Raw genomic sequence first — 27,155 nt, forward strand, 5'->3', positions numbered from 1 at the left:
AAAGATGGGTGCTGGCACTGACATTTCCTCATTAATCATTATATTTCCAGTGAAATACTGCACGACATACAGATATATGAACACACGGACAAAGAAGTGCATTCTTTCTTTTTTTAATAAACTAAATGTCAAAGGTTCTTTTCAGGAAATGCATAGATCAAACAAAGAAAAATAATAATAATAATAAAAACATCCATTTTGGCTGCTCTTTGCTTATGGCACATGAGATGAACCACTCTTATTCACCAACCACAGCTGTGTGTGTGTGTGTGTGTGTGTGTGTGTGTGTGTGTGTGTGTGTGTGTGTGTGTGTGTGTGTGTGTGTGTGTGTGTGTGTGTGTGTGTGTGTGTGTGTGTGTGTGTGTGTGTGTGTGTGTGTGTGTGTGTGTCAGGTCTTGACATTAACTTTTCCGCTTGCTGGCCATTGTGACTTGTGGTTATCCCAAGTCACTAGCCATTCAGCTATTCTACTAGTCAAAAATGTGATATTGCTCCTTTTTCCTCATCACAACACTACATCTAACCTCAGAACATGAGGTGCCAAAGCAAGAATATGAGTGCACAGCTTTCTTCATGCACGGCAACCCAAACATAAAACACACTAAACGAAATCAGCCTAGTCAGTCTAATGAAATATGACTATTCTAACCACTGGCCGGGCCACGACAAGGAAAGAGAGAGGGAGAGAGAGCGACCGGAGAGAGAGAGAGAGAGAGAGGAGGAGAGGAGAGAACGTCCATGCACATAGTGCGCAGCGCACATCTTGGAGAGGACTCCAACTGGGAGGCCATGGCGACCAGGCAAAACGATGAGTAACTTATCTTTGCGAGGGGTAGGCGATCCCACCCCCTGACATCCAACGAGGCTTTAATAGCATTGCTCGGGTCGCGGGCATCCATCTGGCAATATGCCGCCTCCGCTCCCTCTGTCGAGCAGTCGGTTTCCTCCATCCGGATCCATAGGATCGCGCAGTCATCGTCTGGCTCTTGCCTGGTCCCATCCGGTCACCGGCTCACGGGCATCACGTCTCCTGTGGCTGAACATTTAACCAATGGCCCACCCGAAAACCACCTATCACCGGTCCCATCCTCCCATTCCTCCACCTGCGCTTGTTTACACTCAGCGTGTGCGTTTCTCGCACATGTCCGTCTCAGCAAGCGAGAAAGTTAATGTCAAGACCTGACACACACACACACACACACACACACACACACACACACACACACACACACACACACACACACACACACACACACACACACACACACACACACACACACACACACACACACACACACACACACACACAGCTGTGGTTGGTGAATAAGAGTGGTTCATCTCATGTGCCATAAGCAAAGAGCAGCCAAAATGGATGTTTTTATTATTATTATTATTTTTCTTTGTTTGATCTATGCATTTCCTGAAAAGAACCTTTGACATTTAGTTTATTAAAAAAGAAAGAATGCACTTCTTTGTCCGTGTGTTCATATATCTGTATGTCGTGCAGTATTTCACTGGAAATATAATGATTAATGAGGAAATGTCAGTGCCAGCACCCATCTTTTGCATGGGCCTTTGGGTTTCTCAAGCTAACTTGGTTGTTTTGAAAGGCAATATATAAAATGATGATGATGATGATTATTATTATTATTATTATTATTATTATTATTATTATTATTATTATTATTATTATTATTATTATTATTATAACACACACAAAATATTCAACATATTTTAGTTTTCTTTACTAGATGAAACAAATGTCATAACTAGGCCTATTAGTGCTACTTATGTGTTATTGTTGTTGTAATAACCGGCCGATGGGCCGTTGGGCCGTTGGGCCGAAGGTTCGGTGCCCCCCCGTCCTCCCCCCACCAAATCTCACTCCCAACAAACTTCAAAACTTGAGAGCCCTGCTCCCAAGGAAAACAACGCCATTTCTTATAGATTCCGCCTTACCCATGATAGTCACCCTGTGACACTGTGCCTGTTACTTCCTGAAGCTGAGCACGCTGGGAGTGGGTTATGCTATTACTGTTTTGGCTTTTTAAGTGTGTTTGTGAATGTTTAATGTACTGGGGGTGTAAATATACTGGAGATATTATTGTGAACATTTTATGATCGCGATGTTGGGGTGGATGGGTTTATTTTATATTTTAAAGAGTTGCCACCATTGTTGTGCAAGCTGGCGCACAACAGCTCTAGGTTGATGCATTCAATATTTCCGTGTCATGCGCGCAATTCAGCCTGTAGGAGTTCATCAGAACTCTTACCAAAGATTGTAACGCAGCCAGACTATAATTTGACTCTGGTGAGTGAATTGGACGGGCGTGTGAAAACGCATGTGTGGCGTGTGAGAGTGTGAAAACACTCTGAAGAGTGTGTCACACGCTCAATGCGTGAGACTTGAGAGCCCTGCACACACACACACACTAGATGCATCCCTGCACAGCGGGGTGGCTGTTCTGCTTGCTGTGTGGTGGGTGAGGATAAGCTAAAGATCTTAATCCTGCTCTCCAATTAAGTGGTTTGTCTGCCTGAGACGCTACGCTAGCAGCTAAGCGCTAACCGCTTCACGGAGTCGAGCACTGAGTGATTCACATTTTTTTACATTTCTGAGAATAGGGGCCCAAGACGGCGCAGGGTGCAGGGTGCACCGGCGAGTCAGTTCTGGACCGTCAATTATGAGGGGGACCCTCTCAAGCCAAAAGTGTCTCTCCCAACCCAGCCCTGTCTTCAACTGTCCCAAGATAAAAGCCAAATAATACACAAAGAAAAAGATAGAAGAGAGGAGGTGCAATTGAGGGAATACTCAGTGTAGAGTATATGTTTAACCCATTTTGTCCTAAGCCCTTTTTGGGAAAAGGGTGCCCTCTGCCTATTAAATGCCTATTAATATCTCAGCCTCCAAAGCACATACAAACATGAAATAGGTTACATTTAAAATCTCGAACCTTCATTTTGCACTAGTATAGTGTTCATTCAGCTCTAACATATCCCCATATTAATAAAATAGCTGAAATCTGAAGAACGTGAATGCAGCATACTGTATATGTCTCTCCAGGACACAATGGGTTAAATGAAGCTCTGAGCTCTGAGAGAGGAGAGTGAAAGAGCGATTGATGAGGAAAAAAAGAGAAAAGGAGAAAGAGGCAGTGACAGAGAAGGATACTGACTGAAAAACAGACAGAGAAGAGACTATATTGTGGTAGGGTAGGAGAGAGAGAATGACCAACATTTAGAGAGAGAGAGAGAGAGAGAGAGAGAGAGAGAGAGAGAGAGAGAGAGAGAGAGAGAGAGAGAGAGAGAGAGAGAGACAGAGACAGAGAGAGAGACAGACAGAGAGACAGACAGAGACAGAGGATAGGGGAGGGGAGGGGGGTGGGAGAGTGAAAGATGGGGCGGGGAGAGAGATTGAGAAAGAAAGAGAGAAAGAGTGTTAGAATGACTCTGATAATGGATGAAGAGGGAGAAAAGAGAGAGAGAGAGAGAGAGAGAGAGAGAGAGAGAGAGAGAGAGAGAGAGAGAGAGAGAGAGAGAGAGAGAGAGGGAGGAGAGTGGGTGGGAAGCAGCAATAATGAGGGCAGAGCATTTTGGAGAGTTTGGCTTGTGGGAGCTTATGGGCTGTTATGCTGCAATGCCCACGAGAGCAGAGAAAACGGAGAAGAACACACACACACACACACACACACACACACACACACACACACACAGACACACACACACACACACACACACACACACACACACACACACACACACACACACACACACACACACACACACACACACACACACACACACACACACAGATGCACGCACACACGCACGCACGCACACACACACACACACACACACACACTCACACTCAAAATTCCTGACAGCATCCTCTTGCCTCCAGTAGCCTAATCAAGGCACTGCCAAATTTAAACAGGCAAACACTTGCATGACTCAATTGATAAGGTGAAGTTATTTCTCTTCTGAAGAAAGAAAAATATGATTATTCAATTTGTTCTAAGGTGTAAGTCTACAAAAGTGGATATAATCATCTTTTTCAAATGTTTTGTTGTTTTTAGTTTATTGTACATTAAAGTAGATTGACAAAATAACATCGTCATCAGCAGGGCCGCTGACAGCTTTGGCTGGGCATGGTAAAAAGTTATGTGAAAGGCCCAACTGCTCTATCCATGCAATTAATGTGGATCCAATTCTGGCCCCCCACCCTCCCTCGGCCCGGGACAACTGACTCCATTTTTACCCGTCAGACTTTTTTGCTGCCTGTCCTGACCTTATAATCATTTTTAATTCCCTAAATGCTCATTTTAGTAAAAGTGTCTGCTGTGGTGATCTTCATGCAAATCAGAGGAGATGTTGTGTCTGGCTCAGCACAATTTCACATTTTCTGTCAGCATTTTCTGGCTGCATTTTCTGTCACTTGGTTCCACAGACACAGACACCACCTCCTCTCTCCACATCATACCGCATCACACACCACACCACTACACACCTCATCACACCTGTTACACACAGCAAAAAACTTCCCACAAATTGTCCCCTGTGATGATATCTATGCAAATCGGAAGTTGTGTCTTACTCAGCAGATTCTCCCGTCTCATTTTCTGTCACTTGGTTCCACAGACACAGACACCACTTCCTCTCTCCACATCTCACCCTTTCACGCACAGCACTACACAACACATCACACACCACTAGCCTATACCACACACACACACACACACACACACACACACACACACACACACACACACACACACACACACACACACACACACACACACACACACATACACACACACACACACACACACACACACACACACACACACACACACACACACACACCACTAGTCTACACACCACATCATCACACCCTGTCACACACCACACACTCACCATTTCCCAAAGTGTGCATCTAGTGATTGGATACTCTGCAGAGTTCTCCAAACAGTATCCAATCACTGGGCTTTTCAAGCACTACCAAGGCTAGAACACTTGACATTGGGAAATGGTGATTGAATTAGGGAAAATTCACACCGATAGCCATGCGGAAGGGTTTTTGTCCAGCATCACTACATGCAATAGACTCCTGAAAAATTCTGTGATCCTCTGTGATGATCTTTATGCAAATCAGTGGTGAAGTTGTGACTCACTCAGCAGATTCTCCTGCCAGCATCTCTATTGCATCTCTGGTGCCTTGCATGTACATAACACCTCACAGGCTTCCTCCCTTTCTCCATGGTCACAGCCTCCCTCCCTCTCTTCCTCCCCCTCTCTCCCTCCCCATCTCTCCCTCCCTCCCTCCATGGTCACAGGCTCTCTCCCTCCCTCTCTCCCTCCTTCATGATCTCAAGCTCCCTCCATCCCTCCCTCCCTCTCTCCCTCCATGGTCACTGCCTCCCTCCCTCTCTCCCTCCCTCCATACCCCCCACTCTCTCCCTCCATCCCTCCTCATGGTCACAGCCGCGTTCCCTCCCTCCGTGGTCACAGGCTCCCTCTCTCCCTCCCTCCCTCTCTCTCTCTCCCTCCATACCCCCCACTCTCTCCCTCCATCCCTCCTCATGGTCACAGCCGCGTTCCCTCCCTCTGTGGTCACAGGCTCCCTCTCTCCTTCTATCCCTCCCTCCATACCTCTCTCCCTTCCTCCATCCCTCCCTCTCTCCTTCTCCCCCTCTCTCCTTCTCCCCCTCTCTCCTCCATGGTCACAGGCTCCCTCCCTCCATTCCTCTCTCCCTCCGTGGTCACAGGCTCCCTCTCTCCCTAACTCCCTCCCTCCCTCCTTCATGATCTCAAGCTCCCTCCATCCCTCTCTCCCTCCCTCCATGGTCTCAGACTCCCTCCCTCTCTCTCTCTCTCCCTCCATACCCCCCACTCTCTCCCTCCATCCCTCCTAATTGTCACAGCCTCGTTCCCTCCCTCTGTGGTCACAGGCTCCTTCTATCCCTCCCTCCATCCCTCTCTCCCTTCCTCCATCCCTCCCTCTCTCCTTCTCCCCCTCTCTCCTTCTCCCCCTCTCTCCTTCTCTCCCTCGCTCCTCCATGGTGACAGGCTCCCTCCCTCCCTCCCTCCATCCCTCCCTCTCTCCATCCCTCCCTGGTCACAGCCTCTCTATCTCTCTACCTCTCTCCTTGCCTCTGTGGTCACATGCTCCTTCCCTCCCTCCTTCTCTCCCTACCTCTCTCCCTCTCTACCTCCCTCTCTTCCTCTCCCCATCCCTCCATCCCTACCCATCTCCTCCCTTCCTGGTCACTGCTGAATCATCCAACAGCACTGTGGGGGTAGGAGATCCCTTCCCTTCACCCTCAAATTACCCACTCACTGTGTGAGTGTGTGCGTGTGTATGTGCGTGTGTGTGTGTGTGCGCACGCACATGCATGTGTACTTACCGTATACAGTGTGTGTGCATATGGCATGTGTTTCTGTGTGTCTGTGTCTGTATCTGTGTGTGTGGGGGGTGGGGGGTATAGAGCATTTGAATGACTGTGACAGAGAATGTGAGGGAGTGAAAGTGAGTGAGAGTAGTGTATGTTGATGGGAGGAGACTATGCGAGGGTTGGGGTGGGGGGTTGTGTTCTGTGTTGCAAGGTTGCAAGAAAGAGAGAGAGTCAGGGGCAAAGAGAGCCATCGAGAGTGTCGTCATCGGGAATGAATTTGTCTCAGTGAATGAGTGAGAGTGCGTGCATGCCTGCATGCCTGCTTGCCCGCGTGCCTGTGTGTGTGTGTGCGTGTCCACTTGCGTGCATGTGTTGGGTGTGCGACTAGTGTGTGTCAGTAAGTGAGAGAGTGAGTGAGTGAGTGAGTGAGTGAGTGAGTGAGTGAGTGAGTGAGTGAGTGAGTGAGTGAGTGAGTGTGTGTGTGCGTGCGTGCGTGCGTGGCGTGTCTGTGTGCGTGCGTGCCTGTGTGTGTGTGCGTGCCTACGTGTGTGCGTGTCTGTGTGCGTGCGTGCCTGTGTGTGTGTGCGTGCCTACGTGTGTGCGTGTCTGTGAGCGTGCGTCCTTGCGACTATTGGGACTCGTTTGAATATTCATGGGGTAATTATAGCATCTCCAATTAATTCCTCATCAATAATGAAGTAATTGGTGACACGCATGGAGACGCTTGTCCGTTTGTTTTACGCCGATACGATGTGCAGTAGAGGCTCTGTGCTGACATGTGTGGGGCAACACTACCTCCTAGTGGGCTGCATGGGAACTGCTTGACCTTCCTATTTTTCAGTCTGTTTTTTTATTTGTTTTATATTACTCTGATGTGCACTGGCTCGGTGATGATATCTGTGGGACAACACTGACCCCTGGTGGAGAGCATGGGCACTGCTTGACCTTGTCATTGCATTAGACTTGGGATGCTTTCCAATATGCGCACTCCCATCCTCTGTCTGTGCTTGTGGCCTCGCGTTTCGCTGTTGCCCTCCGCCTCTGTGGACAAGACATTGAAGATTCCCTGTTGTCAGCCTAGGCACAATAACTTTTTGGAGACTGTTCTTCATTCTCCCGATTGCAAATGAGAAAATGACATTAGATTGAGCTTTTGTGAGATATTGAAATAATATTATGTTGTCAGTGATGTCATCATGAGGTCACAAGGAGGCAAGTGAGCAAGGGAGGATGGGAGTCCGCATATTAGAAAGCACCCTTGGTGGGGTTTTTTTTATACCGGTATATTACTCCTGTGTGCAGTGCCTCAATGATGACATGTGTGGGGCAACACTGGCCCCTGGTGGGCTGCATGGGTACTGCTTGTCCTGTACTTTACATTTTACTGCATTACACTTGTCTGTTCTTTTTACTCTGAAATGAGGCGGATCCGTGCTGAGGTGTGGGGCAACACTTACACCTAGTGGTTGTTATAAGTACTGCATGGACAGCTGTATTAATATCATTGCATTACATTCAGCTGATGTGGTCTAGGCAGGATTTCTGAAAAGGTGCTTATTTAAGGTCCTGAAGGCAAATCATGTTAATTTTCGGCATACAACTGATTTAGGGGTATTCAAGGGTGCTGAATCCAAATCTGCCGTATGCCGGACGCAAAAATGTACCGAAATGCCTCAAACGGGCAAAATCCAATATGGCCGCCGCCACCGTGTTAAAATCCTGCAATCACTTTTCTTTTGGACTAAATAAGGTATGAATTTGAAAATAGCACTTATTTTTATGTTTTCAGACATGGGGAAAGCCATTATGTCATCAGATTTAAGCTCAGATTGGAAGAAAATGCTTATGTCATTGGCTGGCAGCTATTTTAAAAGCAGAGAGCCTCATATTGTCATGGATTTTTTACATTTTTACTAATCTTTCAAGATCCACAGAAAAAAATGCTCTTTGTCTCTGTGAACACAAATACTACAGAAAACTGCACTGAACTGTCTACTTTCACCTGAAAAAAGAAGTTTGTGTCTACCTTTTTCCATTCTTTAGTTATGGTCAGTAGAACATGGGATGACACCACAAAAAAGCACTGATTTCTGACCCCAAAATACTGCACTTCTCACTGCACATATTTTTGATTTAAGGACATATTGTCTTTGATAGTGTTCATGTTTGATATACTGTTCAACATTTTCAGGGGGTTTGAAGGGTGCTTAATGCCTTTAATTCCCATAGTACATCAAAATGAAGGAATCCAATATGGCCGCCGTCACCAGTCTACAGTGTACATTTCTTTGATTACACAAGGTAAACTCTTAAGTACATTATGTAGCATCAAGTTTTCATACAAGGAGAATTCATTTCCATACTCAGATTTAAGATAGATATCAAAGGAAATTATTTCAGTTTAAACTGAATTCACGTTTGCAACAGGAGATTATCTTTTCCATAAATTGACCATTTGTATTTAAATCTCTCTCTATTTCAATTACACTTTTAATGCATTATACCATGAAAAAATGTTTCACCTCAAACCACCACACAATGTTTCCACACCTCTTCACCCTTAAAAAATAAATGCACACAAGAGTGTGAATGTCCCTAAAATCAAATATTTTCTAATTAAATATTATCCTTTGTACAATGGGAATTACTACATGTTTGCCGGTTTAATTGCTGTTCTCAGATCACTGTATATCTAGGCCTATAAAGGGGATCAAGAGGCAGACTGATGTGAATAATATATAGAATAGAATAGATTAGAATAGAATAGAGTGAAGATAAGGGAGTGGCATTGTGTGTGTGTGTGTGTGTGTGTGTGTGTGTGTGTGTGTGTGTGTGTGTGTGTGTGTGTGTGTGTGTGTGTGTGTGTGTGTGTGTGTGTGTGTGTGTGTGTGTGTGTGTGTGTGTGTGTGTGTGTGTGTGTGTGTGTGTGTGTGTGTGTGTGTATACACAAAGGACATACTCAGGCTGGTATTGCACATCAGTCATCCAAAGTTATTGCATAGATTGTCTTGCTTAATGTACTGTACATATTTCAGCTGAGATGGCCACTCTGTGACAATTATAACCATTAATTACAAGGCTGGCCTTTGTTCTGTAGTACGGCAAGAATTCAGCTCAACACATTGCACTCTATCAATTATTGCACAACAACCGGAGGATGGAAGGAGATCAGGGGAACAAGAGATTGTAATGAACAGTCAGACAGTCCATGTGTGTGAAATGTGGTTTTAGTCTTTGGTCCTTACTTTGATGATACATCTGTAGTGCCAATGATACATCTGTAGAGACCCAAGAACTCAGAACCAGGATAATGTCCAAGACAATGTTTTAGCTCTGTTGAGATAGTGGGAAGTTCAGAAAGGGCTAGGTCTATTCTCGCTAAAGGTGTGCCTCCTGAATGCAGCAATGATCTCGTTGATTTTCTTTTCATTCAGAGCTAGAGAAATTTGTCTCTGTCTCTGTACACCAGGCTGCCACCTTCAGTCCCTTTTGCTGGCCATACTGGACGGATAGACTTAAGATGGGGGCTCAGCATCCAGCCATGTGGGGATCCAGCCCTGCTGAACAGGGGAGCAGGAGGAAAAGAGAGTCTGTCTGTTATCTTCTGTTGGTGGAATTGTGCAAGTATAGACTTTAAATTGGCCTAGTTAAAATATACTGGAATGTTCATCTGCAGTGTATCAATAACGGTGCTCAGCTGGAGAGAGAGAGCCAATGGCAGGCAGAAGAGCAAGTGGTAGTTTTAAGGTGCCTAGGCACAGAAATGGGCACTTCCCTGTCTTTCTCACAGCACATGAACACAATATTCAAAAATGGACTGCTAATTAACCCCTTTTGTCCTAAGCCCTGTTCTGGAAAGGGTGCCCTCTTCCTATTAAATCTGCAATATCTCAGCCTCCGAACCACATACAAACATGAAATGAGTTACATTTAAAAGCCAATACCCTCCCCTTGCATTGTAATGTGTTCATTCAGCTCTAACATGCCCACATAGTTAATAAAACAGCTAAAATCTCAAGATCCTGAAAGACCTGTATACCTATATGTGTCTCCAGGACACAATGGGTTAAGTTATACGAGGAGGAGGTATTAAAAATCAGAATGTCCTTGCTGCCTTTGGAATGTCCTTTTTTGAATATTGTGTTCATGTGCTGTGAGAAAGACAGGAGGGTGCCCATTTCTATTAGCCTTGTGCACCATCCTGCGTACTTCCGCCAAGAGACTTGACTCCACACTACTTCTGATACCAGTTTTCTGTGGAGCAATGTTGCCGGTAGGATTTGGCCGGTGTTCTTACAAGCGGTCCTACTTTGTAATTTTATCCTACGGTAGGATATTCTGTCAGACATGTCTGTTAAACAGTCCTACATCGCCAAAGATAGACGTCAGACATGTTTGTTCAACAACTTATCCTGATTTTTCCGACCATTTCCTTCCCGCTTCCTGCAATCGTGTCAGATCAAACAACCCCCAGACCATGAATACGAAATGAAATGGTAGTAGGGATGGTCAGGACCAGGCTACATTTCTATGCCTAGGTACCTAAAAACTACCACTTGCTCTACTGTCCTTGGCTGTTGATGTCTTGTGTCGGAGGTGTCTGTGTCAGCGATATGTGCCACTAAGGTAATGTCATCAGCATACATTAAAAGTCATACTTTCTTTGTGACAGGCTCTGACTGTCCCACTAATGATCCTAGCCCTCTGGTGAAGTGGTTAGTGATTGCTTTATTGTTGGACAAATGTATATGCACATACTGTCACCCTCCTTTCCTCTAACCAAAATTGTTTACTTGGTATACTAAGTTAACCTATTCCTAATCACCCCTCCTGGAGTTGCTGAATTGCAGCAACTGCTTGACTCCATGTACTCCATGCCACTTCTTGCAGATGCAGTGTTGAATGAGGCAAGCACAAGTTGTGATGTGAAAAAAATTAGCTCACGTGGTTGGCTGCCACTGTCTTGCCCCTCTTCATAACATTGTGTTGATAAACAATGAGAACCCATGTATAAGTGGCAGATACAGGAGCAGTGGGACTAAAGCCCTGTCCAATACCACCCATCCCACTTCGGTGACTGGCAGGAGGATAGGAAGGGGTATGTGGGCCTGACTCAATATAGAGATTTGATAATGTGGGGCATTTTATGTAACCATGTGACATCTGAATTAGATAGGACTGATCATTGCAAAACGTCATACTTTGCTTTTGTTGCATTTGCAGCAAAAGTGCCATGCAGTGCATGATATTGTGTGTCCTGCCAAATCACTGGAGAGGAGGCGGTTGATAGGCCTAATGTTTGGGAGTTAACATATATCAAGTAAATTCCTCACAATAACATAAACTGTTTTGATCCACGTTTCACCTTTCCACCATTCAAAGATATAATGTAAGCGCCGCAATAAAATCGGCAAACAATGAATTCCTAATGTACAAAATGTAGATGTGCATATTATATTTAGACACATTCAGACTTATGTGTGTAAATTTGTCTCATAATGGAAGAGGTGCATTGAGGTGGACATATTGCATCATGTTATAATAAGCATTAAAATAAAAGTGGAAGTAGAGAAAACATTTTCATTCAAAAGAACAGCTTATTGACATGAAAGTCAACTGTCACTTGTAAACATTAATTCAACCTATGACATTTCATTCTAATCTTAAATCTGAGTATGGAGATGAATTCTCCATGTATGACAACCTATAGCTACAATGTAATTAAGAGTCCACGTGATGGCGTCCATATTCGATTAATTCATTTTGAGGTAGGCCTATTAAAGAGGTTTTTGAGCCTAATACACAGCATATTTGAATATTTGAATTAAGCACCCTTCAAAACCCCTGAAAATGCTGCATATCAAACATGAACACTATCAAAGACACTTTGTCCTTAAAGCAAAAATGTGGGTTGAGACAAGTGCAGTATTTTGGGGTGAAAAATATTGTTTTTTTTGTGGTGTCACCCTATGTTCCTGTTGCAATCATGAATTCAGACTACACTGAAATAATTTCCTTTGATATCTATCTTAAATCTGAGTAAGGAAATGAATTCTCCCTGTATGAAAACCTAATGCTACATAATGTACTTAAGAGTTTACCTTGTGTAATCAAAGAAACGTACACTGTAGACTGGTGACGGCGGCCATATTGGATTCCTTCATTTTGATGTACTATGGGAATATACATTTATTTATACATCATATTGGTGTTAAGCACCCTTCCAACCCCCTGAAAATGTTGCACATCAAGCATGAACACTATCTAAGACAATATATCCTTAAAGCAAAAATATGGGCAGAGAGAAGTGCAGTATTTTGGGGTCAAAAATCAGTGTTTTTTTGTGGCGTCATCCCATGTTCTACTGCCCATAACTAAAGAATGGAAAAAGGTAGACACAAACTTCTTTTTTCAGGTGAAAGTAGACAGTTCAGTGCAGTTTTCTGTAGTATTTGTGTTCACAGAGACAAAGAGCATTTTTTTCTGTGGATCGTGAAAGATTAGTACAAATGTGAAAAATCGCTGACAATATGAAGCTCTCTGCTTTTAAAATGGCTGCCAGCCAATGACATACGCATTTTCTTCCAATCTGAGCTTAAATCTGATGACATAATGGCTTTCCCCATGTCTGAAAACATAAAAATAAGTGCTATTTTCAAATTCATACCTTATTTAGTCCAAAAGAAAAGTGATTGCAGGATTTTAACACGGTGGCGGCGGCCATATTGGATTTTGCCCGTTTGAGGCATTTCGGTACATTTTTGCGTCCGGCATACGGCAGATTTGGATTCAGCACCCTTGAATACCCCTAAATCAGTTGTATGCCGAAAATTAACATGATTTGCCTTCAGGTGTCAACTTTTTGGAAAAATGACCCTGACTAATGGTCTCCAAAGCCAAAGCAACTTCCTGTTATTTAGGTGTGTGGTGTACATTCTTACAGTCTCTGGAGCAATATGTGATTTCACACCTCTCTCCTGAAGGGTGCTTCAGCCATTACAATGGCAATACAATACAATATTTATATAGTACAGTGTCACAACTATGAAATATTCAAGTATCAATCGCTTTCAAAATACACACACACACACACACATTCACATTCCCACATTCACACACACTGCTCTGGAGGCTGTCATATGCTGCCAATCTTCCGGGGTTCATGTGAGACAGCATGCTCACACACATAAAAGTACCTACTGAATAAACTGATTCACACCTACAAACCTTGCCTCCTAATTCAACTTCCTCTTTGTTGTCTTCTTGTTGAAATTGCTTGCACGTGTATTTGACCTGGGGTAGATTTGTCCATGGGACAATTCACACCATCGCCCTCTGCAAATTGACAGTTACCTTTACAAAACAGTACTTCCAAAATTTCATCAACACCAACAAGAGAACAAAACACCCTGGACCTCGTTTACACAAATCAGAAGAGAGCATACAAGGCAAAGCCCATCCCCCACATTGGATCATCAGACCACACAACGATTCTGCTACTGCCAGCTTACAGACAAAAGGCAAAACTCACCAAACCAGTTCAGAAGGAGGTGAGAAAATGGCCTGAGGGAGCCATCTCACGACTACAGGACTGCTTTGAAACCACAGACTGGGACATTTTCAAAACATCTGCCACCCACAGCAATCACATTGACATTGAGGAGTACACAGACACCGTGACCTCCTACATCACAAAATGCATCGATGATGTTACAGAAATAAAACACATCACCACCAGGGCCAACCAGAAGCCATGGTTCACAGGAGACGTTCACCGACTGCTGAGGGCCAGAGACAAAGCCTTCAGAGCAGGAGACGTAGCTGGCCTAAACACAGCAAGGGCAAACCTGTCCCAGGGCATCAGGAAAGCAAAAAAGGAATACTCAGACAAAATAACAACACACTTCAAAGACAGCAGAGATGCACAGAGCCTGTGGCAGGGCATACAGGCCATCACGGACTATAAGCCTGCACCACGAAGCTGTGACAACAACACCTCTCTGCTAAACGACCTGAACAGTTTCTTTGCCCGCTTTGAAGCACAAAATGACACTCACCCACAGAAAACTCCCCCTCCCCCCCATGATCAACCCCTTTACCTGTCCTCTGCCAGTGTTAAGAGGACACTGGCCACCATCAACCCACGCAAAGCAGCTGGCCCAGACAACATACCAGGCCGAGTGTTGAAGGATTGTGCAGAAGAGCTGAAGGATGTCTTCACAGACATCTTTAACATCTCTCTGGAGCAAGCAGTCATCCCATCACTTTTCAAAGCTGCTACCATCATACCTGTGCCGAAGAAATCATCACCATCATGCTTCAATGACTACCGTCCTGTAGCACTGACGCCCATAATCATGAAGTGCTTCGAACGGCTAGTCCTGTCACACACATCAAAGCCACCCTACCCCCCACCCTAGACCCCTACCAGTTCGCATACCGAGCCAAGCGATCCACGGAGGATGCAATTTGCTCTGCCCTCCATCCAGCCCTCACCCACTTGGACAATAAAGACTCATATGTGAGAATGCTGTTCATTGACTTCAGTTCAGCATTCAATACCATAATACCACAACAACTCATCAGAAAACTGGACAAACTAGGTTTCAGCACCTCCCTCTGCAACTGGCTGCTGGACTTCCTGATGCAAAGACCACAAGCAGTACGGGTAGGAAACAACACCTCAAGCACCCTGACCCTGAGCACGGGGGCTCCGCAAGGTTGTGTTCTCAGCCCCCTGCTGTTCACGCTGCTGACACACGACTGCACAACGACCCACAGCACTAACCATCTAGTGAAGTTTGCGGATGATACAACACTGGTGGGCCTCATCACCAAGGGCGATGAGACTCACTACAGAGAAGAAGTAGACCTGCTGGCCAGATGGTGCAAAGACAACAACCTCCTGCTGAATGTCAACAAGACCAAGGAGATTGTTGTCAACTTCCAAAGGGTCCAAAAACAACTGCCACCACTGACCATCGACGGCGATGCTGTGGAGAGAGTTAGCAGCACCAAGTTCCTTGGAGTGCACATCAGCGACGACCTCTCTTGGACCACCAACACTACATCACTGGCGAAGAAGGCCCATCAGCGTCTCTACTTCCTGCGCAAACTAAAGAAGGCAAGTGCTACACCCTCCATCATGACAACATTCTACAGAGGAACCATAGAGAGCGTCGTGTCCAATTGCATCACAGTGTGGGGAGGAAGCTGCACGGAGAAAAACAGGAAGACAATCCAGCGTGTTGTGAACACAGCGAAGAAGATCATTGGAGTACCACTCCCCTCCCTGCAGGACATTTACACCACACGCCTCACCCGGAAAGCACTGATGATCATCAAAGACACAAGCCACCCTGCACACAAACTGTTCAGCCTCCTGCCCTCTGGAAAGAGGTACAGGCGCCTCCGTTCCCGTACCACCAGGCTGGCGAGCAGCACAATGCACCAAGCGATCAAGACTCTCCCTCCACTGTCAGCCTCTAGCCAGCAAGGCCACTGACAACCCCCCCCCCCATCCCCCACCACCATATCTGCGACTGAACATTCCACCTGCACTACTATACTTGTGACTGAACTTTCAACCTGCACTAACTCAAAACATGCACACACACACACACACACACACACACACACACACACACACACACACACACACACACACACACACACACACACACACACACACACACACACACACACACACACACACACACACACAAGCACACTGCACTTTCTGCACTAAACCCAAACACACACACACTGACACACACTGACACACACACACACACACACACACACACACACACAGACACACGAACACACACACAGACGCACACCGCACCTTCTACCTGCACTAAACACATACACACACACATACACACATACACACACACACACACACACACTGCTGCTGGTGTACTTGACAGACCTTTTTAATATTTATTTTTCTTCAAAATGCTACTATTACCATGTCAGAACGCTATAAAGGACTTTTTTTTAGAAAAGCACAAAAGCACAACAATACCTCTTAATGTATGTCCTCTACAAGTCTTCTGTTGTCCAGTCTTGCACTTTAAATGTCTGTATGAGCACTGTCTATGTCCATACTGTCTTAAGTCCATGTATAAGTACTGTCTATGTCTATACTGTCTATGTCCTTACCTAGATTAGTCTATGTCTGTATGGGAAAGCAAGAAATGTAATTTCAAATTCTTTGTATGACCAGTGCATGTAAAGAAATTGACAATAAAACCTACTTGACTTGACTTGAAATTTCCTGACAGCATTGACTTGGACTGTGATTTTGATTAAATACTGATTACCTGTGCCGCTGTAATGATCACTACTGAGCACCTTATTGGCAAAATGTCCACACACTCACATCAAGCCAGGGTTTCTGGTAGAGTCAAGCAAACACACCGGACAGGTTTGTATATAGGTCTATACGGCAACAACCGCTCGTCTGTGTGCTTAGGCACACACAATCAGACACCTGTATAATAGTATTTGTATAGCACTGTATCATACAAGGCATGCAACTCAAAGTGCTTAACAAATGCCAATGGTCCGGGGTTCATGTGAGACGGCGTGCACACACACATACAAGTACCTACTGAATAAACTGATTCACATCTACAACCTTTCTAAACCAACTTCCTCTTTGTTGTCTTCTTGTTGAAATTGCTTGCACATTTCGTATAGATAGATTTGTTAAGGGAACAATTGACACCATTGCCCTCTGCAAATTTGCAAATTTACTGACGCCATTGACTTGGATTGTGATTTTGATTAAATATTGATTAAGTGTGCAGCTGGAATGATCACTGCTGAGCACCGTATTGGCTAAATGTCCACACACTCACAACAAGCCAGGGCGTCCGGTGGAGTCAAGTAAACACACCTGACAGGTTTGTATACAGGTCTATATGGCAACAATCTCTCGACTGTGGGAAATATTGCTTTAGCACACACAATCAGACACCTATTTACAGGGCTGGACTAGCCATCTGCAATTGCGGGCATTTCCCGTACCCTTGTGACCCCCTATTTTCAGATTTTTTTCCCTGAAAATTGTTCTGCGTCGCTGATTAAGAGGGGCCGCTGTAGCCCCTTAATGCACGCCGTGCCTCCTGTGGCACGCTGTAATAGACATTGGAAGTTAACTACTATTGTACTACACTACTACACTATGACAGTGCACAGGGCCTTCAGTAATACATTATGACTTAGTCATTGCCATTCTGGTAACAGCTTATTTAAAGTGCCGTGTCTTAAGGGGTTAAGCCAAAAGTGCCCGGGTCCTATTTCTCGCCCAGTCCAGCCCTGTCTATTTAAGGAGGAGGATGGTTGGGGGGTTGGGGGGGGTGTGAATGAGTGCTGATGGGTGGTTTGCAAAATGCAGAGTCACCAGTGACATTTTGAGAAGAGTGTCTTTATAACTAAGCAGGCTTACTAATTTAAAGGGAAGTTTACAGATGCACTGTCAGCATATAAATGTGCAAACGTACTGTAAATGCACATATGCACGTACACACACACACAAACACGCACACACTTCTCTCTCGCTCAGACACAATAAAGTTTCCCCGCTGTCAGTTTCGTCAGAATATACTTTTGGAGGACTTTTCCCTATTCAACATTCCGATTGAAAATGAAAAAATGACCGAATCGCGCTTTTGCAAGATATTTAGTAACATTTCTATTGTCAATGTTGTATTGTGACATCATCATGAAGCCACAAGCAGAGAGAGAGAGAGAGAGAGAGAGAGAGAGAGAGAGAGAGAGAGAGAGAGAGAGAGAGAGAGAGAGAGAGAGAGAGAGATGCAATGCATGTCGGGCCCACGGTTGCACATGGCAAGGCTGCTCCCTGGTGGCAAGCATCTCTTTCTCTCTGCAACACCAAGGTGCTGACCCAGAACACCAGAAGGCCTACTACACTACACTGTCCTGGGCAGGGCCGGATTAATGCACAGGCTAGATATTGTTGCAGCCTAGGGCCCCCCTCCTGCCATGGGGCCCCAACTTGGTCAAAAATGAAAAATTGCAGAATTGTGACAGGATGCAATATTGAAAAACTCATCTGTCATGTTGAGTACAGTTAGTAGACATGTTATCCCTAATTCCTAGCACGTAGTTATGACACTGTCTAAGTAAATTTGTCGTGGATTTTGCTTTCTGGGGGGCCCCACATCAACTTGTAGGCCTAGGGGCCCCAGGCCATCTTAATCCGGCCCTGGGCGCAGTACACCAAACTGTTGGTACACCAGTTGGGAGATAGGCAGGGGCAGAGCTATAGGAGGGGCCAGTAGGGCATTTGCCCCCGGGCCCAGGGCCCTCCTTCATTAGTGGTGGGGGCCCTATTATGACCTTGGCAGACTGTATGAGGGGCCATATCAGTGTCTTTCCCTGGGAAGGGCCCTGTGTGCAATTGCTCCGCCACTGGAGTTGGGTCTCCCGAAGCCTCAATACAGTGCTGTAACGTTGGGTTATGGGACCGGCCCTTCAGGTCAGTGCGCTTGTACTCTGACTCCCATTGCCGAACGGATGTAGTTGACGAGGTGGCAGGTTTGCACCCCAAGGGCGAAAGAACTGTGCAGAAACACCTCTGTCACACCTCAGACAAAATTGTGGCGAACACTGTGGCAGCTGCCCTGAGATCAAATACACTACACTACCCTATGTTGCCCTAAGAACAGAATAAAAATGTGACCTCTGCCTTGTGACCAGGAGAGATTTGCATGCCCTCAGACAGAATTGCAGACAACGATCTGGGACCAGATAAGACTCAATAGCTGAAATATAGCTATATATATATAAATAAAATAAAATAAAAAATAAAAAATAAAAAACACTACACTGTTATGTTGAATAGAACAGAAAAATGCGACTTTTGCTTTGCACTGGTCTCTGCCCTGGGTCACCGCCCCAAATAGGCCATGGCAGCCCATCAATATCAGAAAATGGTGACAGTCCTAGCAAATACAGGGTGTTCCAAACATCACTATGAATTGACAATAAATATCTGAAAATGACATTACGACCAACGATATAGTCCTATTTGTTTGTTTGACTATCAGGAACAGTGTGGTGTTATTTGATTTTCTCTGGAGTCATGTGTTTGCTGTTACTAAACATGACCACATGATGGCAGCAGTACTCCAAAACTGACTCAAAACGCCCCCTATTGAGTGTTTCCCATAAAGGACCTGATTTTCGCTAGCCTACTTGTTAGATCCACCTTCTTTGGCCACATCATAACTTACTGGACCCGTGTTTTCCTGAGTAGCTGTGGTGAGTAGTGCACAGCCGATTTACTAGAACCTCTCTGGCATAGCACTACCCATCGACTACCCAGCGATTTCTTCAGAAAATGGATGAAGCCATGGCAGGTAACCAGGACATGTTCTTGTGTCCTATTTGTTTGGATCTTCTTAAGGATCCAGCGACTCTACCTTGCGGACACAATTACTGTTTGGGCTGTATTGAGGACTGCTGGAATGAGGAAGACGTGAAGGGTGTTTACAGCTGTCCCCAGTGCAGAAAGACTTTCAATCAAAGACCCGATTTAAGCAAGAATGTGATCATTGCTGAACTCGTGGATCAAATGAGAAAGAGCAGAATACAAACTGCAGCGCCTGTTGAATGTGCAGCTGGACCTGGAGATGTGGCGTGTGACATCTGCATCGGTAGAAAACTGAAAGCTGTCAAGTCCTGTCTGGAGTGTCTCAAGTCATACTGTGCCACTCACCTAAAAGCTCACAACAACGACCTTGATGGGAACCACAACATTACTGATGCCACAAGCCAACTACAGGAGAGGATCTGTCCCAGTCATAAGAAGGTTTTTGAAATATTCTGTCGCACCGATCAGAGTTGCATCTGCTATCTGTGTATGGTGGACGACCATAAAGGCCATGACTCAATCACAGCTGCGGCAGAGTGGAGTCATAAAAAGGTAAGAAAATCTACTCAAATAGTGTAAATGCTACCTATTAAACGTTTCAAGTGAAGACATCATCTTTATTAGCCTATTACTAACCAATGAAGGAAATTTGCAATTTGGCTTATTTGCTAGCTGGCCTCTTTGGCTGGCTTTCTTTACTCTGATGAAGCACCACGAAGTAAAGGTTCAATGTCTACAATCTGTAAAACATTAACAGACCAACTTCAGATTGTAGTCTTCTGCACACTTCAGATTGTTGTCTTCTGCACACAAAAAAAATCCTTATTCATGATTGTGCGGACTATTATGATTGATTGTCTTTGCAGTGTGTTTTTTATCTTTTTAATCTGTTTTGTTTTTCTGGTTTTTTGTTTTCTTCTGACAACCGGTTGTGATCACTGGTCTTGAATTTGTATGCCAGCGCGTCAAGGCGCATGCTATGCCACTTGTCACCTTAGGGTGCGCTCACCTTTCTGCCAGGTAGCCTACCTGTAGGTCACATGTGATATAAGTCAACTCCGACCATTGTTCTCATTGCCTGAGGAAGATCCCTCTGTTGGATTGAAACGTTGCTGTATGTTAAAATGAAATAAAGTATTTTTGGAGTTAATACACAGTGTGCAGACCGCTTCATCACACTACCTACTACCTTTTGTCTGGCACCTGGACAACTACTTGTGGATGTGCGCACCCTACTTCTAAACAGAACTTTAGATTGCAGCCTACTTCGTCATAAATAGAGCTCTTCAGCGTTGACGTCAACTTGTATGCGGCGTTTGGACTTCCGGTTCGATGGCGATTTTTTACATTGCAAAACGCCATAGAGATTCAGGTTTGGCAAAAATATAAGTTGCACGGCAACAACGAACATTAGCGTGTCCCCGCATCCCTTTCTCATTAGTGGAACGGATCGTATCATCATGTTGGTGTATTCACATGTTAAATCATGACGATTATAATTCAATATTGCTAACCCCTTTCTGATCATTAAAACTTCCGAACTACATACTTTCCTTTGGTTACCATGGGTACAACCCTCCGCACGTACATGCCGTTAGATACAGGCGCCGCTTCTGTAGTCGCCAAAAGCTTCCGGGTTTAGCATATGGACGCAACATCGTATTTATGTCGAAGTTTGACACAAAATGATCAACCATGTCATACCTACAGCCTATTTTTAACACCCTCGACAGTTTGCGGGGGTTCGCTAAGCGCGTGCTTGCACTCGGAGCTTATTTGAAATTTACCCCTATTCATTCCCAATGGAGGCCGGAAGCCGATACGAACCAGGATGTCCTTAAATGCTAACATGAAAGACTACAATCTACTACATGCTTCCGCGTTACTGAAGAACTCTATTGCCATGTAATTTGCAGTTTATCAGTTTGGCTCATGTTTAAGGTATTGTATTAACATTAATAGGCTGGCTGCATAGGCCTACTGTTTCTTTATCAGCAATCTTTTACAACTGAGCTGAGGTTGCATGTTGTTTCAATGTTGTTTCAATGCAAATGTTAAAGAGAAACACGGGCTAACAAAGAAAAACATGATCTCATTAAACGATACACATCTAAAGCATGATTTGAAATCTATTTACAATTCATAATCTGGTACTGTGATTCCTGATGGTCCAGGAGAGCTTGGGGCAGAGTCAGAGGAGATGCCAGCAGATAATCCAGCTGAAGGAGAAGGAGCTGCAGGAGCTGAGGAAGGCTGTAGAGACTCTCAAGGTGAGAAATGACGAGAGGAGAAGACGATAGTAAGATATGATGAGAACTGACCTTTTAGATCAGAAGGTTGCAGGTTCAAATCCCACCCTGACCAACACCTTCATCCATGGCTGAAGTGCCCTTGAGCAAGGAACCTAACCCCACATTGCTCCAGGGACTGTAACCAACACTCTACCTAAATGACTGCAAGTGGCGTTGGATACAAAAGCGTCAGCTAAGTGTAATGCAATGTAATGTGTCTCTGTGTGTGTCCTGTCAGTCTGGTGCACGGGCAGCAGTGAAGGAGAGTGAGAGGATGTTTATTGAGATGATCCGCTCCATTGAGAGAAGGCGCTCTGAGGTGACAGAGTTGATAACAGCTCAGGAGAAGGCTGAGGTGAATCGGGCTGAAGGACTTCTGAAGCGACTGGAGCAGGAGATTGCTGAGCTGAAGAGGACAGATGCTGAGATGAAGCAGCTTTCACTGACACAGGATCCCATCCACTTCCTCAAGGTAGACAGCATTACTTTATAGAGTGTTCAAAACAGAACAGGGGTGCGTTTCTCAATAACGTAGTTGTTAGCCAGTTAGCAACTTGGGTAGTTGCCAATGGGAAATTGCATTGTAAACAACAAAGTAGCTAACATAGTTAGCAACTATGGTTTCGACAAATGCACCCCTGAATAATGATAGTGCAGCCCTTTTAATTGCAGTTCAAGGCCTCATGTCACCCTGTTGTGTGTGTGTGTGTGTGTGTGTGTGTGTGTGTGTGTGTGTGTGTGTGTGTGTGTGTGTGTGTGTGTGTGTGTGTGTGTGTGTGTGTGTGTGTGTGTGTGTGTGTGTGTGTGTGTGTGTGTGTGTGTGTGTGTGTGTTTCTCTGTGTAGAATATTGTGTCCTTCAATGGGAGGCCTTACAGCACAATTTCAACCAACGTGACCTTCAGTCAAATGTCCTTGGAGCCCCTGAAGAAATCTGTGTCTGCACTGAAGATGCAGCTGGAGGAGAAATTACAGTCAGTCTTCAAGCAAGAAATAGTCAAGATTTCTGCAGCAGGTTGGGCAAACATATGAATCACAACAGACACCTTCAATGAGATTTTTAAAGTCATACATGACTCATTGGATTGTTTTGCTCTTTTTATCTTGAAGCTGTGAAGAACATTCAGATCATCGAGAGCATACAGCGTGAGTTTCCAACACACACACACAGACACACAGACACAGACACAGACACAGACAGACAGACAGACAGACAGACACACACACACACACACACACACACACACACACACACACACACACACACACACACACACACACACAGCTGCACCACTCACATACACTCTCACATACGCTCGCTCGCGGGCGCGTGCACACACACACACACACACACACACACACACACACACACACACACACACACACACACACACACACACAGAAAATGGACGGGATGTCTGTGTCTATGTGTTTGTATCACTAGACAAATATGTGTGTATGTGTGTTATTTATGTAACATAATTTTTGTATGTTGATTGTCATGGGTTTAAGGTGATGGCTAAGTGATATCTATTATTTGCCTAGTCGTTGAGTCTCACTGATCTTATTGATCTTACTGGTCTTACTAATTATAACTTTTACCAGTAACACACAAAGGCATTTCTTATGGTTACCGAGCAGTAGCATACAAAATCATTTTATAGACACTGGTTATGCCCTGGTCTGATTGATTGTGGTTTTGACCAATGGCATCCATTTTATAGACATTGGTTATGCCCACCCTCTGATGACTTCAAGGATATGGCAGCAGTGGCCAAGTGGTTAGAGAGTTGGTCTTTCAGTCTAGGAGTTGCAGGTTCGAATCTCCCCTGACCTCTCCCTACATCTCCATCCATAGCTGAAGTGCCCTTGAGCAAAGCACCTAATCCCATATTGCTCCAGGGACTGTAACCAATACCCTGAAAAATAATAAGTCGCTTTGAGTAAAATGAAAGCGTCAGCTAAGTGCAATGTGATGTAATGTAATAGTGTAATATAGCAGATCTCCCAAAGAGTTGCTCGGAAGAACTCTGAAGTTGATGCCTTCTCCTCCGAAGCCATTAATTGTGAGATGCATGTGGGTGAATGTGTGTCTCTGTGTTGGTCTGCAGATACTGACCCTGAACTCCCAGTCAGAAGAACAAACAGCAAGCAGGGCCTGCCACCAGTCAGTAAGTCATTACTATATCAGTATACTGTGCCGTGGCGGAATGTAGGGGGGTGGGGTTAGGTGGTGATTCTGACTGCAGAGGTGTAAAAGCACTGTAGCGATGCAACCTGGCTGCTAGGCTGTCCATCTCCACCAGGCTGTCCATCTCCACCAGGCTGCCCATCTCCACCAGGCTGCCCATCTCCACCAGGCTGCTAGGCTGCCCATCTCCACCAGGCTGCTAGGCTGCCCATCTCCACCAGGCTGCTAGGCTGCCCATCTCCACCAGGCTGCTAGGCTGTCCATCTCCACCAGGCTGCTAGGCTGTCCATCTCCACCAGGCTGCTAGGCTGCCCATCTCCACCAGGCTGCTAGGCTGTCCATCTCCACCAGGCTGCTAGGCTGTCCATCTCCACCAGGCTGTCCATCTCCACCAGGCTGCTAGGCTGTCCATCTCCACCAGGCTGTCCATCTCCAAAAGGCTGCTAGGCTGTCCATCTCCACCTGTCAACTGACTATACAGAGAAGATACAGTATATCACGAAAGTGAATACACCCCTCACAGTTTTGCAGATTTTTGAGTATATCTTTTCATAGGAAAGCATTACAGAAATGTAACTTTGACACAATGATCAGTGACCTTTTAACAACATATTTAACCGCTTACATTTCTTGTTCACTCAGAAAAAAACAAAATACAGCCATTAATGTTTGAACATGTACTCACAAAAGTGAGTACACCCCAGATTAAAATCCGGTAGAGAAGGGGCTATGTTGGCTCGAATCGTCTCGAAATGAAACGAAATGAAAAGGGATGACAAGGGAGGTCATCAGTGTGCGTTTCAACCTTTCTTTGCATTGAACTTTTAAATTTTGAGTCTGCATCTGGCTTAAATAGATTGGTGTGAGATTTGAATGCAATCCTATGGAGAATATCATGATCTGCTTCAGTAGTCACAGTTCATGTTGACATGTATGATTCTTTCAGGTGTAGCAAAATCTGAAAAAGCAAATATGTTTATCTTGGTCTCTTCAGATCACACGACATGGTTCCAGTGATCCATATCCTTGGTCTGTTCATCTCTCTTGAGACCAAGATAAACAAATTTGCTTTAGATGGTGTCAAGCATGTGTGGTGGTAAACAAGCGAGTTTTACAAAAAAGGTGTATCCTCTCATAAGCCAAGCACGGTAGTGGGACTGACATGGTTTGGGGATGCATGAATGCTGTCAACATTGGCAATCTGAAACACACCTAAAAGAAACATACATGTCAACATGCACTGTGACTACTGAAGCAGATCATGATATTCTCCATATGATTGCATTCAAACTCACACCAATCTATTTAAGACAGATGCAGACTCAAGATTTAAAAGTTCAATGCAAAGAAAGGTTGAGACGCACACTGATGACCTCCCTTGTCATCCCTTTTCATTTCGTTTCATTTCGAGACGATTCGAGCCAACATAGCCCCTTCTCTACCGGATTTTAATCTGGGGTGTACTCACTTTTGTGAGTACATGTTCAAACATCAATGGCTGTATTTAGTTTTTTTCTGAGTGAACAAGAAATTTAAGCGGTTAAATATGTTGTTAAAAGGTCACTAATCATTTTGTCAAAGTTACATTTCTGTAATGCTTTCCTATGAAAAGATATACTCAAAAATCTGCAAAACTGTGAGGGGTGTATTCACTTTCGTGATATACTGTACCATTGATGCTGGTGTCATCCAGCAACTTCAGCAGTGTTACAGACTATAGAATGGAGGGTCAGCTGTGTGTGTGTGTGTGTGTGTGTGTGTGTGTGTGTGTGTGTGTGTGTGTGTGTGTGTGTGCGTGCGTGTGTGTGTCTGCGTGTGCAGCGAGACAAGACAACTCTGAGAGCAGCCATATACAGTACCTACCAAATTGGTCACACTCTGGAGCCCTGTACTGTCTGGGCCAACTAGTGGTATCAGGGGGTTAGATGGGCCGCCCTGCTTCCTATAGGTCAACTATTCCACAGCAACTTACTGACCACAGCAACTTACTGACCACTCTAGTGGCTAACAAGGTAGCACCTATGATATTGGCAAACACACATGTCTGATTTCTTTGGGTGAATTGTTGCAGCTCAAAGCTGCCCTGATATATCGTCCACAATCTACAAAGACATCTGCAGATTGCACCATCATCTTTTTACTTGTCTGTTTTACAGGAGATGCTGCCCTCTATGGTTTACAAAGCTGGAAAATTCATATCACTTCATCATGTTATCTCCTCTGCTTTGGTCGATTGTGGAGCCTATTGTAATGCCTGTGTACTTACCAGGGCTTTGAACCGTATTTTTTTTCCAACCGGTTCGTTCCAAACAGAAACAGAATTATAACGTTTCCGGTTATGAGTTCCACCAATGAATTGACGTTAATAAAGTTCCCGGAACGGTTAATTTCATTCCTGTCAGTTGATTACTCCCCATAGGCCTAACTGATGTTAATTAACCAAGAAAGACGGAAGTGCAAATGAGTCAGCCTACATTCCAAACTGTTTATTCAAGCGGATGAAAAGAATATCCTCCAGAATTTTGTCATTCAGGGACAACCTAAGCGGAGAAGCGGAGAATAAACCTCAATGATGAAAATGCTCGCTCCACGCTGACTTGGGTCACGGGGAGCGCTATGACGGACATTGTGAGTTTGTGCATATTTGAAGCGGCCATGAATGGCCAATAACGAAGAACATTCTTGTGCGCTTTAAATGCGCTTCTCTGTAATGTCTAACAATGATGCAATGGAGACTCTGCCCTTTTGTATGACAGTGGTTTCTCTTAATCAAGATGTGGAGTGGAGACTTTGTAATCCACAGCTATTTCTCCATTCAGTCAGCAAATGTCTGATGTCCCCACTGACGTATATACGTTAGTGGATGTCACACAGA

The 27,155-nt window shown here is 44.8% G+C and overlaps 1 protein-coding gene across 1 annotated transcript in view; it reads left to right on the plus strand.

Moving 5' to 3' along the window:
- The first annotated feature begins 21,965 nt into the window (after window positions 1–21,965).
- Window positions 21,966–27,155, plus strand: part of LOC134453954 (uncharacterized) — an 8,403-nt gene continuing 3,213 nt past the window's right edge. The window contains exons 1-5 of the mRNA XM_063204700.1: window positions 21,966–22,070; window positions 22,330–22,563; window positions 22,936–23,104; window positions 23,200–23,235; window positions 24,201–24,260. Of these exons, the coding sequence (XP_063060770.1) occupies window positions 21,966–22,070; window positions 22,330–22,563; window positions 22,936–23,104; window positions 23,200–23,235; window positions 24,201–24,260 (604 nt within the window). The remainder of the gene's footprint in view (window positions 22,071–22,329; window positions 22,564–22,935; window positions 23,105–23,199; window positions 23,236–24,200; window positions 24,261–27,155) is intronic.

This window comes from Engraulis encrasicolus, chromosome 8, assembly GCF_034702125.1.
Source record: "Engraulis encrasicolus isolate BLACKSEA-1 chromosome 8, IST_EnEncr_1.0, whole genome shotgun sequence".
NCBI lineage: Eukaryota > Metazoa > Chordata > Actinopteri > Clupeiformes > Engraulidae > Engraulis > Engraulis encrasicolus.